The following is an 18,903-nucleotide window of genomic DNA, read 5'->3' as shown; positions in this document are numbered from 1 at the left end:
TCCAACTCAAATTTATTTTGACAACAAAACATTTTGCCTGAAATAATTGAGACAAAATGGAACCAGGGCGACAATTATCACAGAAGCACACAAGAAATTATATTTACAAAAAGTAACAAAAGTTGTGACACCAGCAAAATTGAAGTGAAGATGTACAATTTTGACAATTTAAACCATTTAGAGATAAAAAGGTAACCTGCTATTATCTCCTATGTTCATACTCAGTGGGCAATCGGTTCATTGATCTCTAGTTTACGATTGCACCTCCAGCTTCAGCGTCTCTATGCCTGCTGTGCTGCAGCCTTGGCAGCTAAGCGCTCCTGTTTCTCCTGCTCGGCCCTCTCTCTCGTCTCCTGCTCTCTCTGGATCAGCTGCCTGCTCTCTGCCTCCCACTCCCGCACCTTGCTCTGGTACTGCTGCAGGTCGGGTTCCTCGGCAGCAGCCAGGCTCTGCTGGGCCAGAGCCGACACCAACATCTGGAAGGAGGCAGCGTCCACTTTCCCGTGAGACTCCAGCTGGCCGCTCAGCTCCTGCAGAGGGGGAAAAACAAGTTCAAAGTGCCTAACAGTGACATCATTATCTGGGTGCAAACATCATTAAAATCCATTCAAACCATTGAACTCCATTCAAGCCACCATCATTCAAAGTGATGTCCAATTACTCTATGAGTCACAATCCCAAACAAAATAGGGATCCGATGGGCAGATCAGTGTTTCATATGGCGAGAGTTCGTTGGTGTTGTTATGAAAAAGAACAACTGTTGGACCATCTGTATTGCGTCCGAGAGTTTAGCTGTTAAACTGCCATGAGTCTGACTGTTACACAACACATTACAATAAATAAAAATTGTGTTTGCAAGATAGTTTCTATACTGTACGTCTACAAGCAGTCAAAGATGTCCCACTGGCCATAGCTCAGGCACAGAGTCAAAACTTTACAGCATCAAGTGAATTCAGGTTTCAAAAGTAAGATATACAGTATTCACTCTAAACCTACATTTGTGCATTTTCATACGAAAAAAATAAGAATACATGGATTTATTGTTTCTCTGCAGAAGCTATGCTTGTCACCTATGAAATAGCATTTAGACCGTCATGTAATGGGTAACACTTCATAATACTGTAACACAAAAAATGGGTAGTTACTGAGGAACGAGTAAGGAACGAACCATTAGTTCATGAATAGTTAATGATTAGTTAATGAGTAGTTGATAGGTAGTTCCTTAATGGTAGTTACTTAAGAACTGACCATTAGTTACCATGTTAACGAACCAGTAAGTAATGATTACTTCCCTAAAAATTTTTTTTTTTCATTTGTTTTCATTCACTAGTTCATTAATAGTTAATCGGTAGTTCCTTAAATATCCTTAATGGTAGTTACTTAAGAACTGACCATTAGTTCCCATGGTAGGTACTTAAGAACTGACCATTAGTTACCATGTTAACGAACCAGTAAGTAATGATTACTTCCTTAATTTTTTTTTAATATTTCACTAGTTCATGAACAGGTAGTTCCTTAAGAACTGACTATTACTTACCATGTTAGTGCATCATTACTTCCTGCTTACTTTACCATTAGTTCCCATGTTTGTGCCCCCTCAAGTAAAGCAGTACATCTTACCGAGTTGTTAGTAAGGAATGCACCATTACTTCCTGCTTACTTTACCATTACTTAACATGTTTGTGCCCCCTCAAGTAAAGCAGTACATCTTCCTGAGTTGTTACTAAGGGATACACCATTACTTCCTGCTTACTTTACCATTACTTAACATGTTTGTGACCCCTCAAGTAAAGCAGTACATCTTACTGAGTTGTTACTAAGGAATACACCATTACTTCCTGCTTACTTTACCATTACTTGAGGGGGCACAAACATGTTAAGTAATGGTAAAGTAAGCAGGAAGTAATGGTGTATTCCTTAGTAACTACTCAGGAAGATGTACTGCTTTACTTGAGGGGCACAAACATGTTAAGTAATGGTAAAGTAAGCAGGAAGTAATGGTGCATTCCTTACTAACAACTCGGTAAGATGTACTGCTTTACTTGAGGGGGCACAAACATGGGAACTAATGGTAAAGTAAGCAGGAAGTAATGATGCACTAACATGGTAAGTAATAGTCAGTTCTTAAGGAACTACCTGTTCATGAACTAGTGAAATATTTAAAAAAAAAATAAGGAAGTAATCATTACTTACTGGTTTGTTAACATGGTAACTAATGGTCAGTTCTTAAGTAACTACCATGGGAACTAATGGTCAGTTCTTAAGTAACTACCATTAAGGAACTACCTATCAACTACTCATTAACTAATCATTAACTATTCATGAACTAATGGTTCGTTCCTTGCTCGTTCCTCAGTAACTACCCATTTTTTGTGTTACAGTATTATGAAGTGTTACCATGTAATGCTTAAAGCATTGAAACTCATACTAATAATTAGATTGTCACAGTAGGTCATGGCGGGGGAAACTCTGGGATAGACGGATAGGTACTTCCTTTAAATGAAGGATTCATTTACAATAAAGAAAAAGAAAAGTACATTTCATTGCAGGTTATACAGACTGTTTTGTGTAGCTGTGGTTGGAGAGGAACCTCCATCAGATCAGAAGTGGGTGACTGGCCGATATCTGATATTTAATAAAAGTCCAGTATTGGGCCGATATATCAGCAAAACAATTTATGGGACTAATGCTGGTAGTAGGGTGAGAGGAAACACTGTTCACCTGATATCCCACTTTAATTATTCCATTATGTTGATTGGAATAGGCTGACAAAGAAAACAGGTCTAAATGTAGTGACTGCTAAAAACAAAAGGCCCTGCGCTGTAAGCACCAGGCACCCACCTTGAACTTGCTGGCATAGTGAGGCAGCTTTGCCTGCTCCGCCTGATCTTCTTCATCTACCGTGTCTCCATCTTTCCTGTCCTCCTCTCCTGATGACTCCTCTCCTCCAGAGGACTCAGAGTCAGAGGCAGAGGAGAGATCCTGCAGCAAATCATTCATGTAGTCCAGCTACAAGAGAAAAACAGGGTAGGCAAAAGGGTAGGCAAAAAAAAGAAAAAAAGAAAAAAAGGATGTAGACACCTGGGTGTCAGATTACTTCTAAATCATTCCATTTGCAATATCACCTGAAAGTACAGTTCAATTATATTATATTATAATTCTGAAAGAGCTTTCATTTATGGATATGCAATAATTTGGAAGAGAACCCTTTCCCTGAATTGAATCCATGCATGCAAATGATGGTATTGTAGACTGTGACCCGGCCGCAGCAGTCAATAGCACTTTCACTTGAGGTTTAATATTCCCTCTCTGTCAAGTCAAGTCAAGTCAAGTCAAATTTTATTTATATAGCACCTTTCATACACAAAGGCAATTCAAGGTGCTTTACAAAAAAATAATCGAAAAAACAAGCAGCAAAGCAATGCACATATAAAAAACACATAAAAAACACAGCCGACAGTTTTAGTTAAAATATATACTCAAATTAACAAACATGAAACATTATTTCTGTTTTAAATAAGTTACAAGGCACTCTTCAGTATTATTATTACATGTACAGTCCATTTGTTGGAAATGTACAGGAAAAATCTTTTTAAAATTACAGGCCGAGAGAGGCAGTAGTTTAGTAGCAGTTAAAAGCAAGAGTAAACATAAAGGTCTTTAGCTTGGATTTAAAAATAGGCAGAGTAGGGGCAGATCTAATGTGTTCAGGGAGTTTGTTCCAGTTATGAGAGGCATAGTGGGAGAACGCGGCTTCACCATGTTTAGATTTGGTCCTTGGGACAATTAGTAGACCAGTGCCTGAAGATCTCAGGGATCTGGATGGTTCATAGTGTAGAAGCATTTCAGAGATGTAGTGTGGGCCTGACCCGTTGAGAGATTTGTAAACTATTAGCAGAATTTTAAAGTCTATTCTAAGATTTACTGGCAGCCAATGCAGGGATTTGAGAACTGGTGTAATGTGTTCAGCTTTCTTGGTTCTTGTTAGAACTCTAGCAGCCGCATTCTGAATGAGCTGAAGTTGTTTAACAGCTTTTTTGGGAAGACCATTGAAAAGACTGTTGCAGTAGTCTAGCCTGCTAGAAATGAAAGCATGAATTAGTTTTTCAAGATCTTGTTTGGACATATAGCCTCTAATCCTTGCTATATTTTTTAGATGATAGAAGGCAGATTTTCTTATAAGCTTGATGTGGGAGTTGAAATTTAGATCAGAGTCAATAATAATGCCAAGATTTTTTACCTGGTCCTTTGGCTTCAGAGATAGGGATTCGAGGTGAGCAGTAACTTTGAGCCTATCTTCTTTTTTGCCGAAGACAATTATCTCTGTTTTGTCTTTATTAAGTTGGAGAAAATTCTGGCACATCCAATCATTAATTTGCGCAAGGCACTGACACAGTGACTCTATGGGGGCATAGTCATCCGATGAGAGGGCTATGTAGAGTTGGGTGTCATCTGCATAGCTATGATAAGCTATTTTGTTTTTTTGCATAATTAGGCCCAGAGAGAGCATATAAAGGTTAAACAGGACAGGACCTAAAATTGATCCTTGGGGTACCCCACATGTCATTTTGGTTTGGTCAGATGTGTAGTTGCCAATGGAGACAAAGTAGTTCCTGTCTTGCAGATAAGATCTGAACCACTCTAGGACCGTGCCGGAAAGCCCGACCCAGTTTTCCAGTCTGTCCAATAGAATTTCGTGGTCAACCGTATCAAAGGCAGCGCTGAGGTCTAGTAACACTAAGATTGAGATTTTACCTGAATCAGTGTTCATTCGGATGTCATTTATAACTCTGATAAGCGCAGTTTCGGTGCTATGATGGGGTCGGAAGCCTGATTGGAAAGGATCTAGGAGGTCATTGGAGGATAGAAAGGTATTGAGTTGTTGGTAGACAGTTTTTTCGAGTATTTTGCTAATAAAGGGAAGATTTGATATTGGTCTGTAATTGCTGATTATAGAGGGGTCGAGGCTACGCTTCTTTAGCAAGGGCTTAACAACTGCAGTTTTTAGAGATTTTGGGAAAATGCCTGTAAGAAGAGAGGTATTAATTATCTTCAGTATGTCGGTCGCCAGGCAACTGTAGACATTTTTTAGAAAGCTTGTTGGCAGGGTGTCTAGGCAACACGATGAGGATTTAAGGCCTCGTATCGTTTCTTCTAGTTTCTTGTGGTCAATGACATTGAACTGAGTCATGTTAATTAAGCACCTATTCTGTGGGTGCGGCGGAGCCACATTTGTTCTTGATGTGGAAATAGTTAGTCTGATATTTATAATTTTATCCCTAAAGAAGGTCGCAAATTCATTGCATTTGACATTGGATAGAAGATCAGGGGCAATTTGTGGGGGGGGGTTTGTCAGCCTGTCAACAGTGGCAAAAAGAGTGCGAGCGTCATTGGTGTTTTTGCTGATAATGTCGGAGAAGAAGAATTTTCTGGAATTTTTTAGTTCCTGGTTGTAGGAGTGAAGACTATTTTTATAGATGTCATAATCGATGTGAAGTTTAGTTTTCCGCCATTTGCGCTCGGCTTTCCTACAATCTCTTTTTTTGTTATTTACAGAGGGAGCGTTTCTCCATGGTGCTTTTTTCTTACCGGAGATTAGTTTAGATCTAATGGGAGCTACAGCATCAATAGCCTTTAGGGTTTTAGAATTGAAGTTATCTAGGAGATCATTGACAGAGGCTGAGGAGAGGGAAGGGGCCAGCGAGAAAGCCTCCATGAACCGTGTGCTAGTACTCTCGTTGATGTAACGCTTTTTGATGGTTTTTGACCGAGTAAGAGCGATAGGGGTGATCTTGAGTTCAAGAAAAATACAGAGATGGTCGGACAGAGCAACATCACTAGCTGTCCTACCGTGTTATCTTCTCTGTCTGCATTATTGCTGTGCTGCTGTCTGACAGACAGTTTAGTTTCCACTGACTGTGGTGATTTTCACAGACATCCACAGCGCTCCAGGCTCCACCAAAACCTCATTAGATTGTGGACAAAGCTGAACTATTGAACTAGACAGCACAGACCCGCTCCCCCCGGCTGTGCGTACGATATGACAGCACGTGTGGTCCATCTCAACGGATGAACGGATGATCTGTGTCATGCACCCCACCTGGAAAGTAACAAGAGTCTCCCTCTACTCTGTGTGTATGTGTGTGTGTAATGTTGTGTATTGTTAATTTTATTAGTTTGTCTGTGTCTGACCCCGAGCCATGCACAGCCCCTAATTAAGTGGCACCCAACCTTGGGGTTCAAATGGGGTCGCCTGGAAAAAACATAAAAGATCAAATAAAAATATAGGATTAGGGCCACATGTGAAAAGATTATTTGAGTTCTGAGTTTAGAATTCTGAGATAAAAGTCAGAATTCTGAGTTTAATATCAGAATTTTGAGGGGGAAAAGTGAGAATTCTGAGTTTAATGTCAGAATTTTGAGGGGGGGGGGGTCAGAATTCTCAGATAAAAGTCAGAATTCTCAGATTAAAGTCAGGATCCTGAGGAAAAAAGTCAGCATACTGTTAGATCATGTGACATCATCAATGATGATATTACTGATGTACTGACATATAAAATGTCTGGGGTCCCTACACTGTAGATTTTTGTGACATCAAAGCAAAGTGGGGTCACAAGCCAAAAAAAGGTTGGGAACCCCTGCTCTAGTCTATGTTTAAGAGTTTCACTAAATGCACAATCCCAATTGAGAGACATTTCAATCCAGATTACGGTAAGCTTGACCTATGATAGTGACAGCAGCAGGAAGAGGTGGTCAATATCTTAGCAAATCAAATCAAAAGTAAAATAAACACACCTAAAAAAGACCTTGGAAGCTGATTAATTTGTCTCTGCAAGCATGTTCTTTCGATCTGGATTACTTTTTGTGTGAACCGACCACATACATGTAAAGAGGAAATTGTTCCCGTTGCTGTGAAAAGTCCTTTGAATGTTTGTGTCCTTACTGTGTCTTTGGACAGCTTGATGTCTCCAGGAGCAGCAGCCACTCTCTCCATGACAGCCAGGGCTCGGCCCAGGTATCCATGGGTCCAGATAAGAGGCATCCCTCTGAACACGGCATGGATGCCCTTCAACATCTCCACCTTGCCTGGACAGGGAAGGAGGAAAGGGGCGGGGCAGCACAATGGCTGACTTTAGCTGAATCAACCACAGGGCAAAATAATAGAGACCATGCCTGTGACTTAAAATTTGGGCCAGGGGCGTAAAGTGTGTGGGGCGGGGGGGCCCCCTTGCTCGGATCACGGCCATTTTCTAACTCTGCCTTCGTTTTGATGTCAACTACACACCTGTAAAGTTTCATGGCTGCATCTTGCACGGTTTTGACGCTATCACGCTAACAAAATCTGTCCAGAGACAGACAGACAACAGGTAAGACAACAATAGGTGTCTCCAGGACCACATTTTGCCTTGATCACACACACACAGACTTACAAGGTGAAAACGATACCAGCCCTGCGGTCACGGCTGGTTAAGAAGGCTGTGGAGAGAGGTAGGTCAGATACACACCTAAGAGAGCATTGCCAAGGAGCTGGGCGCTGAGGCCAACAGTGTCGTCTTGCTTAAGTCCAGCGATCAGCAGTGAGGCTCCCAGCATCCTCTCCTCTGCCACCTGAACACAGTGAGGCACAATCACAACTCTTTTCTTTGGAAGTGGTGCATCTTCTAATCTAGATCCTTCTTACTGCTGTGCAGGGCCAGGCACACAATATATGAAAAGCCCCATTCCAAAATGACATGGTCATCATTTTGAAACAAAACAAAAACAAAACTGACACATACATTAACAAAATAGTTGTTAGCATGAAAGCAAAGGACACAATGGGTTGCCTAGTTGTAACCCAGTACAGCTTAAGTATTATTTTGGATTCCTAGCGTCATAAAATAACAGTATTTTGTCCCAAAATAAACCTTGAATGCTGTGTCACTTACAGTGACTTGTGGTTTGGTGGCGAGGTAATTGCCCAGAGTGTACAAAGACAGGATCTGTGTGGAGGGCAGGTCAAAAGCCTCCTGCAGCATCACTTCTTCAACTACAGAGTACGCACCTGAGAATGATTAAAACAAAACAAATAAAAACCACAATAAAAACAATTGCTTTTAATTATATATGTATATACATATACATATCTATATATATATATATATATATAGCGAGGCCATGCGCAGCGATGCTTGTTGTCAACAGTGTGTTTAGAAATGTGTGGGGGTTTTATTGAATTTCAATGAGTAAAATGCCTATTTTTTTCTAAAGAATTGAATGGAAACATGTTTGAAAATCTCTCACCTTTGAAGTCTTCCTCCTTAATGTAAGAGTCTATGAGCAGGTTGAAGGTGAAGTCATCGGGGAACATTCCATACTGAACCTGCACACGCAGGCACATGCACACACACACACAGAGACACAGACACAAACAGACAGACACAATCATCTTTAGGATCCCCCTCATTGAATACTGGACAGTGAAGGCTGGGGACAAGCTTGAAGCCTTTTAATACTTTGTCCATCCGCTGTATACAGTACATGATGCCCACACTAGATTCTATAAGAAGTGGGTATCACACACTTAATATAACAGAGATCATAGGTTGAGGCGATGTCTCGTCATAGACGCTGGGTTAGCTGGCTCAGCCTGGCTGGGGGCGTGGTCAGGGTGGGGTAAATCCCCCGTTCTATCCATTCAGCAAAGTTAGAATTTAGCTGCTAGCCCAGCCCAGGCAGACACGATCGGGGATTTAACCACCGCAGTAAACGCACATCTGAGCAGACGTCTTGTGTTCTGCTCTAGAACCCCCAAACCTGTAGTTTAGAGCCGCAGCACCGTCCTTTGGTGAGTCAGCCCATTGAGATATATCGGCGGTTTTACCCCACTCGCGCCCCAGCCATATAACATTTTGTGGGCGTTCCCACACATGCCGACTGTCTCTATCCTGCTGACTCACCGACATCCACACCTCTAATCTTCAAGGAATTTACTCAATCCAACAAGACACCTATCAAACCAACAGAGGTGGACAGGCAGACTGAGCTTGTTCCGCTTCATTAGTGTTCTGCCCTTTTTTTCTGATTTCCTCCCCATTTTCTCCACATTTGTACTTGGCCAATTTCCCCCTGCTGCCCCAGTCGCTGCTCCACCCTCTGCCGATCTGGGAGGAGCCGTAGATTAGCACCATGCTTCCTCCGACACATGCGCAGTTGCCAGCCGCTTCTTTTCGCCAGACAGCCAGGGAGCTTCACCGGCAGGACATAGCACGTGGGAGCATAGGCGATTCTAGACCTTCCAAACAGGGGTTGCACCACCCAGAAGTCAATATTACTCCGGTAGGGGGGTCCCCTGGATAAAGAAAATTTATAAATTTTTAAATAAAATGCATTAATCTGGGGCACTCTGAGAGCAAAATGAAGAGGCTAGTAGATATGAAGAACTACACACATCACATTAATATCCTCTTCAGTATGCTGTGGCTTTACAGTGATGAAAAAAGAATTGTCTCCTTATATAGCCTATTCTATCTGCATGATAGTGTTTCCCAACCACTGAACCGTGGCCCACTGGTGGGCCTCAGAGCACCATCTAGTGGGCTCCTAAAGCAGGTGTTTGCAGTCAACTACCGTACTTGAAATTAATATGTGGCAGTCAAAATCTATTTGTGGTGCTCAAAATATATTGTGGTGTACCTCCACAAATAGATAACTGTATAGGAGACACTGAATGCTATAGTAGGATATGACAACACATTCTGAACAGGGCACTCCTGAAAAAGAGAGCATTGCTCTCAGTGATATACTCACTGTATAATTAAAAGGTAAAACATATATAATAATAATAAATAAATCATCTGGCCACTAGGGGTTGCACGTGCAGCCAGTGCACCAACGTATAATCGCGCATGCGTGGGAGGATCACGCTATTCCCACCAGTTCCCTTCCACCCCGAACAGGCGCCCTGACCGACCAGAGGAGGTGCTAGTGCAGCGACCAGGACACATACCCCTAATCCGGCTTCCCACCCGCAGACACAGCCAATAGTGCCTGTATGGATGCCCGACCAAGCCGGAGGTAACACGGGGGCGCGAACTCTGTGACCCTCGTAGGGAATCTACCGCTACACTACCCGGACGCCTGGTGTTCTGCGCTTTTGAAATAATGATCTGTGATCCCCACGCACCACAGGACTCATCCACGAGCCACGCACATGTCAGGTAAATCTGTTGTGTCGACATCAAGCTGTGTAAATATCAAGCATTTTTTATATTATCAAGGCGGCTCAGATCAGTTTGCAAATCAGTCTGGGTGGTTAAGATGGAACTGCAAATTTATTACAGTACCAGACGTCATCAGCAACCATCAATTGTGACCAATCATTCAATCAGAATTTCCTCTCTGATTGTCGAGACGAGCAAATCTGGTGTAAATCGGCCCGATGATCCTGTAGTGATTCCCCAGCCTAAGTACTGTAACTAACTGAGTATTGTCCATTAAGAATCAATAGAGAGAACATGATGTGTAGTGTACCTTGTTTTTGAGTGTGTGCAGTGCTTTATCCCTGGCCCCGTATTTGAGACACTGTCTGATCCAACTGTGAATGGTCCAGTCTCGGAGGTACCAGCAGTTTGGGCTATGACGAAACCTAGAGGATAAAAACACGAGAAATTTTCAGCAATTTCATCACAGTTCTGCTTTATTAATGTGTGATGTAAAATGGCAGGAAAGACGCGAGGGAGAGAAGAGATAATGAAGCGATGTGTGCACCACATTTGAACATCGATTCCATGGTGTGTGTTTTGGCATGCTGAGCCATCAGTACAGCTGCAAAACTCATTATCCAGTAAAACAAAATCTGGACTAATACTTCAAGGACAAGAATCTAAACACATTAGAAAACAGTTGAAAAATGTAACAATAATTACTATTTGCAAACCATCCAAAATGGTGAGCTATTTATTTAACGAAGTAGAAGGAATCTCTTGTGCAAACTTCTTTTATAGTTTTGATGTCTTTACTATTATTCTAAATGATAAAAATGGTCATAATGGTCATAATAAAAAATATATATATACCGTAAATTCCGGACTATAAGCCGCGGCTTTTTCCCCGTTTTTTGGCCCCTGCGGCTTATATAACGGTGCGGCTTATCTATGGATTTTTTCAGCAAAAAATAAAATAAAAAACAGAATTCTCTCTTCTTTAGCACTCTTTCTAACTATAAATCCACTTCTGTTTTAATTTCCTCTCTTGCCCTCTTTTCACCACACCGCGGACACTGTGTGCACTGTAAAAAAAAACACAGGTGGTGTTGTGTTATGTTGTTTTGTTGAAATGTTAATAAATGGGAGCTTCCTCAAACAGCCATCTCTTTCCCGACAATCCCCTCTGTGCACGAACCCTTACATATGGTAATTAAACATTAAAACACAATAATAAAAAAAAAAAAAACATTAAAACACCCGCGGCTTATAGTCCGGTGCGGCTTATATATGTAACAAACAGGCAATTTTGCTGCTGCGGCTTATACTCCGGTGCGCCTTATAGTCCGGAATTTACGGTATATGGTGTGTCAAACCTTTTGACTGGTAGAGTATCTTAAGATGGATATATGCAAATGTTCTAGTAGAGAAATGTTATAACTGAAAAGATATTTAGTTTTTTGGGGACCTGGCCAAGAAAAGCAGCACAAACGAACATTACATTAAATTACTTTTAGATAAATAAATGGTGCGCAAAGCACATACTGTTATAGAAAAGTAAATCTGTGCAATTCTCAGACTATCTGCGTACTACACGCGCACAACCCAGGTACAACGAAACCCTAAAAAAATAAAAAAATAAAAAATACTAGAGGAAACACTGCATGAAGAAGGGTACGATTGGGAAAATATACTAAATCTTGTAATCAGAAGAATGGGTGCAGATTCCAAAAGCAGGTGTAAAGAGGAAAGGTCTGGAGTTGCACAGAACAAAGAAAAGTAGATGACTGAAAATAAACCAAAACAGACAGACTATCTCCTCCAAGAAAAACAGAGTTAATACCACACAAGACTTAGCAAGCAGTTGCAACTAGCAAACTAATGAGAGAGCGAAAAATGAAATTTCCCCTTACTTGTAAAGGTAATACTCTGCTTGATCAACTTCCTCTCTTGATGATATATTGTCGACAAACTGAAAAACAAACAGAAGATGAAAATGATGATTGCAAACTTTGTCCCCAGTGTCTCCAGCTTTCAATTTAGTAATTGGTTTATCAATGGCAGGACCAGAGACAACATAAATATAGTGTATTTAAATGTAGACCCATGACCTTACCCGTGATATAGACAGAGAGCTAACTGGGAGGTTCCTGTCGTATGTCCTGTCCATGAAGTTGGCTAACAAAGCTGTCAAAAGAATAACAGCAACAGGTCTATTACTCGCTTTGTAACATAACATTTAATTGTCCCTAAATGTTTTTATAGGATCATGCCATGGACAGTATGACACATTTGCCTAAACAAAACCACAAAACCAGGGTTTACGGAATGATGTCATCCAAATTATGGTACAGTACATCTTTTATGCATCTAAAACCCTTATAAGAAATATTGCTTTCAATCTCATGTTAGCGCTCGTCAGCCTCATTCAATTTCCCCACTGTTGAATAGCTGCTGGTGAGTGGTGCACACTGCAGTGTTACACTGCCACCATGTGTTGATCAACTGCACACATGTGGACTACTGGAGTTGCACTGCTGACTGTATAACATGCACCTTACAAAATGACATCGAAGCGAGCTTGTGACCAGGAGGTTGTCAGTTCAATCCCCAGGACCAGCAGGATAAATCTGGGTGGAGATCCTCTGCTGCGTATCGGTGATCTGATCAGGCTGTCGGGCTGTTATTTTCCAATAATGCCAGCTCGCTGTACATTATTCCTAATATAATATTATATTATAATATAGAGAGATGGCAGACAAATGGCCTCACGCTCACCTGTTTTTCCACTCAAAATCCTGACTTCCATCCACATGGAGAGTCACTTCAGTTATTACTATAGTAGGTACATGTGATGTTGCAGGTTGTATTAATATTCCTAGTATGAACACTAACCACCTCAGTCTTACCCAAGTTCTGAGGATCCTTCTCTCTTGCCTCCCATCGTTTGGTGTCTGTGTAAGCTGCTGAGAGCAACCATCTTCTGGCTGGAAAGACAGACAGACACACACTGTAAATCAGGTAATGTGAACAGTACATGCACGTTAACTAGCACGTTAGACGGTTGACTAGTTAGAAACAAATGTATTTAATCTTCAACTACAGAGAATCGTGTCCTGGGACCCTCAGATTTGTGGCTAAGTTAGCTAACAACAAGAACAGAGGACATTCACTCTTTGCTAGCCTAGATAGCTAATAGATGATATAAAGGAAGATGAAGGCCAAGCTAATAGAAGCCCTGGTGGTGAAATAAAAATGTGATCGAATCAAACGAGACATTTTACGTTGATAGTTGTCAGATTTACCTGAAATAGTCGGAGATACACATTTAACTTTGACAGCTGCAGTCAAACAGCGTTGCAACACGGGGGCTGCCATCTTGGGACGATACCATTTCTTGGACAGGGTAGGGGGGAGTGGAGTAGGGAGGGTACATTTCTCATGTGTTGGATTTGCACGGCGCAGAATCACTAATCACTCTAGTCTTCTATGCCAAAACTAAGGCATTTCAACTCGTAAAAAAATAACCGCATCGAATGCAAATCGAAATTATTTTCAGTTGTGCACGGAGATTGGTCTTATACATAACGCTACTAGAGAGGATTTGCAACTTGAGTGAGTATAAAACTGAAAAGAAGTGAGCGACATGTCCACTAGAGGCCGTACTTTACAGTGATTTTAGGACAGCTTAAGAAACATGACCAATTAATATTACATTTTCAATCGATACTGAGTCTTGACATTGATAAATAGTAGGCTACTAGTACTAATAACTGGTATTCATCCGCCTGAGTGGCTGCTACTAGCTACTAAGGTACACCATAGTCCTGCAACCCTGCACCTTTATTCAGTCAGCACATTAATATTTAAAACGTATAATCTTCTTGGCGGAGGTAATTAACGGTAATGCGGTCACAAGTGTGAGTTTACAACCGCCTCGAACAGGACAGCCAATCAGAAATGAGGACCGAGCCTTGGAGAAGAGCAGGAGCTTCACTTTGCATTGTGACACTACAGTCAGTCAGTCAATCAGTCAGTCAGTCAGTCAGTCATTCAATCAATCAATCAATCAATCAATCAATCAATCAATCAATCAATCAATCAATCAACCAATCAACTTCAGAAGCCTCTTGATGATCACACATCCTCACATCGAGAGAGACCCTAAATCTGGAATATTTTGCAAGTTTCTTCTACAAGGCTGCTGCGCTGCGCAGCCTCGCCTATGGCTCGGCTGCTGCATGGCCTCACCTGTAGCTCGGCTGCTGCATGGCCTCACCTGCCCTATAGTGTTGCTCACTAAATGTTGCTCACAATGCCTCCTTGTGTGTGTGTGTGTGTGTGTGTGTGTGTGTGTGTGTGTGTGTGTGTGTGTGTGTGTGTGCGTGCGTGCACGCACCCCATTATAACATCACTTTTGACATCATAACTGATCGACCGTAACTCGGTCAGTGTGTGTGTGTGTGTGTGTGTGTGTGCCCCCCTATGACATCACTGGTCAGTCTTGTGACTGTCACAATGCCTCCTTGTGTGTGTGTGTGTGTGTGTGTGTGTGTGTGTGTGTGTGTGTGTGTGTGTGTGTGTGTGTGTGTGTGTGTGTGTGTGTGTGTGTGTGTGTGTGTGTGTGTGTGTGTGTGTGTGTGTGTGTGTGTGTGTGCCCTCACTGATGACATCACATCATTAACTAATTAGCCTAATTAAAAATCTGGCTCTGTCAGGTCACCTGCACTGGTGCCCTTTACAGCCCCTGAAAGTTTCAGCCCGATCACACTTAAAACGGCATAGCTGTGGCTGGACACAGAACTTGAAACAAACATTGCCCACATACTAAATTTTATATTTGTTGTTTGTCCTTATCACTCTCGGACTGCTGTCCTTCTGTCACTAAGCCAATGTTTTTGTTTTCCAACTATACTACAGGACAGCCCTTGATGACAATTAAGTGAGCTCCTTGGCCCGGTGCCAAACAGGTTGAATCTGGGGTGGGACAGCTTTGTTAAACAAAAGCTGGAAGAATTTTAGCACCCTCTAGTTAGCTCAGTGACGACCAAAACAGGACGTCCTTACCTGAGCTGCACCGAAGAGAACACACAGCCACACACACACAAAATAACTTGGGCTCTGCTTTAGCTGGCCTTTTCAGGAATCAGCTGTGGTTGGAGTCCAACAGGGCCCATGCATCTATTCTATTCTATTCTATTGTAAATATAAGATGGAAGTATTGCAATGAGCATTAATCAGGACTACAGACACTGGGTGTGCCATCAATTATTCATCTTAAAGCCGATCAGAAACGTGTTCCCAGACTATATTCCCCCCACACAAAAAAGCAGATGTAAATGTGGATGTGGATGCGGTCAAATGCTGGCCAAAATGTAGACGTTGTTTCTCAGTACCTTGTTCATGGGCATGCCCAGGCTGCTTCCTTTTTTATTGTAAAGCCATGGGCTTATAGCTCATCATATGTGCTTATATATAGCTCATCGTGGGCTTATATATAGCTCATCATATGTGCTTATATATAGCTCATCATGGGCTTATATATAGCTCATCATCATGTGCTTATATATAGCTCATCATGGGCTTATATATAGCTCATCATATGTGCTTATATATAGCTCATCATGGGCTTATATATAGCTCATCATGGGCTTATATATAGCTCATCATGGGCTTATATATAGCTCATCATGGGCTTATATATAGCTCATCATATGTGCTTATATATAGCTCATCGTGGGCTTATATATAGCTCATCATATGTGCTTATATATAGCTCATCATGGGCTTATATATAGCTCATCATCATGTGCTTATATATAGCTCATCATGGGCTTATATATAGCTCATCATGGGCTTATATATAGCTCATCATGGGCTTATATATAGCTCATCATGGGCTTATATATAGCTCATCATGGGCTTATATATAGCTCATCATGGGCTTATATATAGCTCATCATGGGCTTATATATAGCTCATCATGGGCTTATATATAGCTCATCATGGGCTTATATATAGCTCATCATGGGCTTATATATAGCTCATCATATGTGCTTATATATAGCTCATCATGGGCTTATATATAGCTCATCATCTGTGCTTATATATAGCTCATCATGGGCTTATATATAGCTCATCATATGTGCTTATATATAGCTCATCATGGGCTTATATATAGCTCATCATCATGTGCTTATATATAGCTCATCATGGGCTTATATATAGCTCATCATCATGTGCTTATATATAGCTCATCATGGGCTTATATATAGCTCATCATCATGTGCTTATATATAGCTCATCATGGGCTTATATATAGCTCATCATGGGCTTATATATAGCTCATCATGGGCTTATATATAGCTCATCATGGGCTTATATATAGCTCATCATATGTGCTTATATATAGCTCATCATGGGCTTATATATAGCTCATCATGGGCTTATATATAGCTCATCATGGGCTTATATATAGCTCATCATATGTGCTTATATATAGCTCATCATGGGCTTATAGCTCATCATATGGGGGTTTGTCTCTGAACAGATTTTGCACCCAGCATGTATTCTAGGTGAGGGAGAATGGCCTTTGACATAGTATGTGACACAGCATGTGACACAACAACTCCATTATAAGAAATTAGATTTGTTTATACATGATACGTCCATTTGAATTAATTTGATGTTGGGCTTGAGCTCTGTGTTAAATATAACACGTTGCTTAGATCTATGGATAGTTTTTGTGTCAGATTCTAACTCGCCTTTCTGCAGTGTTAACTCCTGTCTTTACCATCCTTGATCCTTCATAAGCTTGAACGATCATACTGTTATAAACTATTATCTAAATGATCTAAACTACTAAAAAAAATTCCAGGTATGTTTTATTTTTAGAAACTGTGTGACTCTGGAAGCCATGGCGGAGGCGAGCTGCAGCCATATTCTCCAAAGGGAGAAAGGCAGATATGTGAGTGAGTGATGCTCAAAGAGAAAATCATCTTACACACTGTGATAAGAAATGACCGACTACGAGACAAGGCGACAATTTACGAGATACTGGAATTATATAATTTAAAAATAAACAAGCAGGAGGAAGTTTTTTAGCCATAAGATTTAAAATACAAGCTACATCATGCGCTGAGATGCATCATCAGTGATGTTAGCTGGGGTTGTAAGGTGTTTCGGGTCTCTCAACATCATACACCCTCGCCCAGTAGACCCAGCCGAGGCCGATTAAGACCCCGACCCGCGTCCCAGAAGCAGCCGCTCACGGATCAGCCTTCTTACTCTGTCTGCAACGTTGCCTGCGGAAGGGTTGATCACGCCCAATCCGCTGCAATAGAGTTAGTGCTACACCGCAGTATTGTAAGACCCTTCGGTGCATGGAGGGTCTAGGCCCTGTGTGGGTGACTGCAGGCCAGGCTCCTCCTACGTCTCACCAGGCCCTCCCGGGGAAAAGGCAATCCTACCATGGGCAGAGAGGACGCCTCAAGAAGGCCTGTGCGCTGCACGTCATTCGCCTGTGGCGAGCACCTCGCTCTAGCCTGAAGGACCCCAGGCCGCGCCGATCTTTGCACAGATTTTCAGGAGGCTAATCCGTAGCGTTTGTGGATTTCTCCCTCACGAGAGAGCCAGGCTGGGGTGCTAATCCCATCCCGTACCGGATGTCGTCTCTCCGACCGTCAACTGTCTCTCCAGCTTGTCACCAAACTATACTTGGTTGTCACCTAGTGTCCTAGTCTATTCCTATGTGTCACTGGCCAGGGGAGCCAGGATTCTAGATTTAAAATACATGCTACAGCATGCGCTGGGACGCGTCATCAGTGATGTTAGCTGGGGTTGTAAGGTGTTTCGGGTCTCTCAACATCATACACCCTCGCCCAGTAGACCCAGCCGAGGCCGATTAAGACCCCGACCCACGTCCCAGAAGCAGCCGCTCACGGATCAGCCTTCCTACTCTGTCTGCAACGTTGCCTGCGGAAGGGTTGATCACGCCCAATCCGCTGCAATAGAATTAGTGCTAACATAACATACCGTAACATAAACCCATACTGTACATATTGCAAATCACAAAGTCGATCTTTGTGGGATATTGTTCACCATCGATTTATAATCTTAAGTTTTATAGATGCCATTTGCTGGCAGAAATTCAACATAATAGTTTTCTAATTAGGCGGTGTCTTTAGTCATGTGACAAATGACAAATCGCTTTACTTTACTTTAAAGGAAAACATCAACCCCATTAAACCACAGGACTCATTTCCCCATCAGAACAATATTTACCTCTGTGTGTGTGTGTGTGTGTGTGTGTGTGTGTGTGTGTGTGTGTGTGTGTGTGTGTGTGTGTGTGCGTGCGTGCGTGCGTGCGTGCGTGTGTGTGTGTGTGCGCGCGCGTGTGTGTGTGTGTGTGTTTGTGTGCGTGCACGCGCGCGCGCGTGTGTGTGTGTCTGTCTGTGTGTCTGTGTGTGTGTGTGTGTGTGTGTGTGTGTGTGTGTGTGTGTGTGTGTGAGAAAGGGAGATGATGTGTGAGTGATCTCTAGATCCTGTCACGGTTTCTGAAGTTTCATTTCACAAGAGATGAACGCGAGTGATAGAATTTCATTCTGAAATTAAATCTGTCAGAATCTAGAAAGCCTCAGACCTGAGATCAGTTTTATGTTTGCATTTTTCACAGATGAGTATGTCGTCATGGTGCTGGTAAGATGTGCTGATGCTAAAT

The 18,903-nt window shown here is 41.9% G+C and overlaps 1 protein-coding gene across 1 annotated transcript; it reads right to left on the bottom strand.

The window, feature by feature from the left end:
- mrps27 (mitochondrial ribosomal protein S27) lies at positions 1-13,571 on the bottom strand. The gene is made up of 11 exons (XM_083644977.1): positions 13,490-13,571; positions 13,094-13,171; positions 12,301-12,371; positions 12,098-12,156; positions 10,513-10,627; positions 8,284-8,362; positions 7,929-8,044; positions 7,506-7,608; positions 6,944-7,086; positions 2,842-3,009; positions 1-530 (listed from the first exon to the last, which is right to left on the bottom strand). The coding sequence occupies exons 1-11, from the start codon at positions 13,560-13,562 to the stop codon at positions 282-284; spliced, it is 1,254 nt and encodes a 417-aa protein (XP_083501103.1). The 5' UTR covers positions 13,563-13,571; the 3' UTR covers positions 1-281.
- Positions 13,572-18,903: the final 5,332 nt, after the last annotated feature.

This window comes from Poromitra crassiceps (assembly GCF_964638095.1).
Source record: "Poromitra crassiceps genome assembly, chromosome: 10".
Lineage (NCBI taxonomy): Eukaryota > Metazoa > Chordata > Actinopteri > Beryciformes > Melamphaidae > Poromitra > Poromitra crassiceps.
Note: the sequence above shows the minus strand (reverse complement) of the source record. Positions and strands in the feature narration are given on the sequence as shown.

Bases quoted from the DNA above. Each gene is read 5' to 3' on its own strand.
- mrps27 (XM_083644977.1), bottom strand. From the start codon at position 13,562: ATGGCAGCCCCCGTGTTGCAACGCTGTTTGACTGCAGCTGTCAAAGTT. The intron at 10,628-12,097 runs GTAAGGGGAAAT...TTTATCCTCTAG, and splicing joins GCAGAGTATTACCTTTACAA to GTTTCGTCATAGCCCAAACT. The intron at 8,045-8,283 runs GTGAGAGATTTT...AATCATTCTCAG, and splicing joins TAAGGAGGAAGACTTCAAAG to GTGCGTACTCTGTAGTTGAA.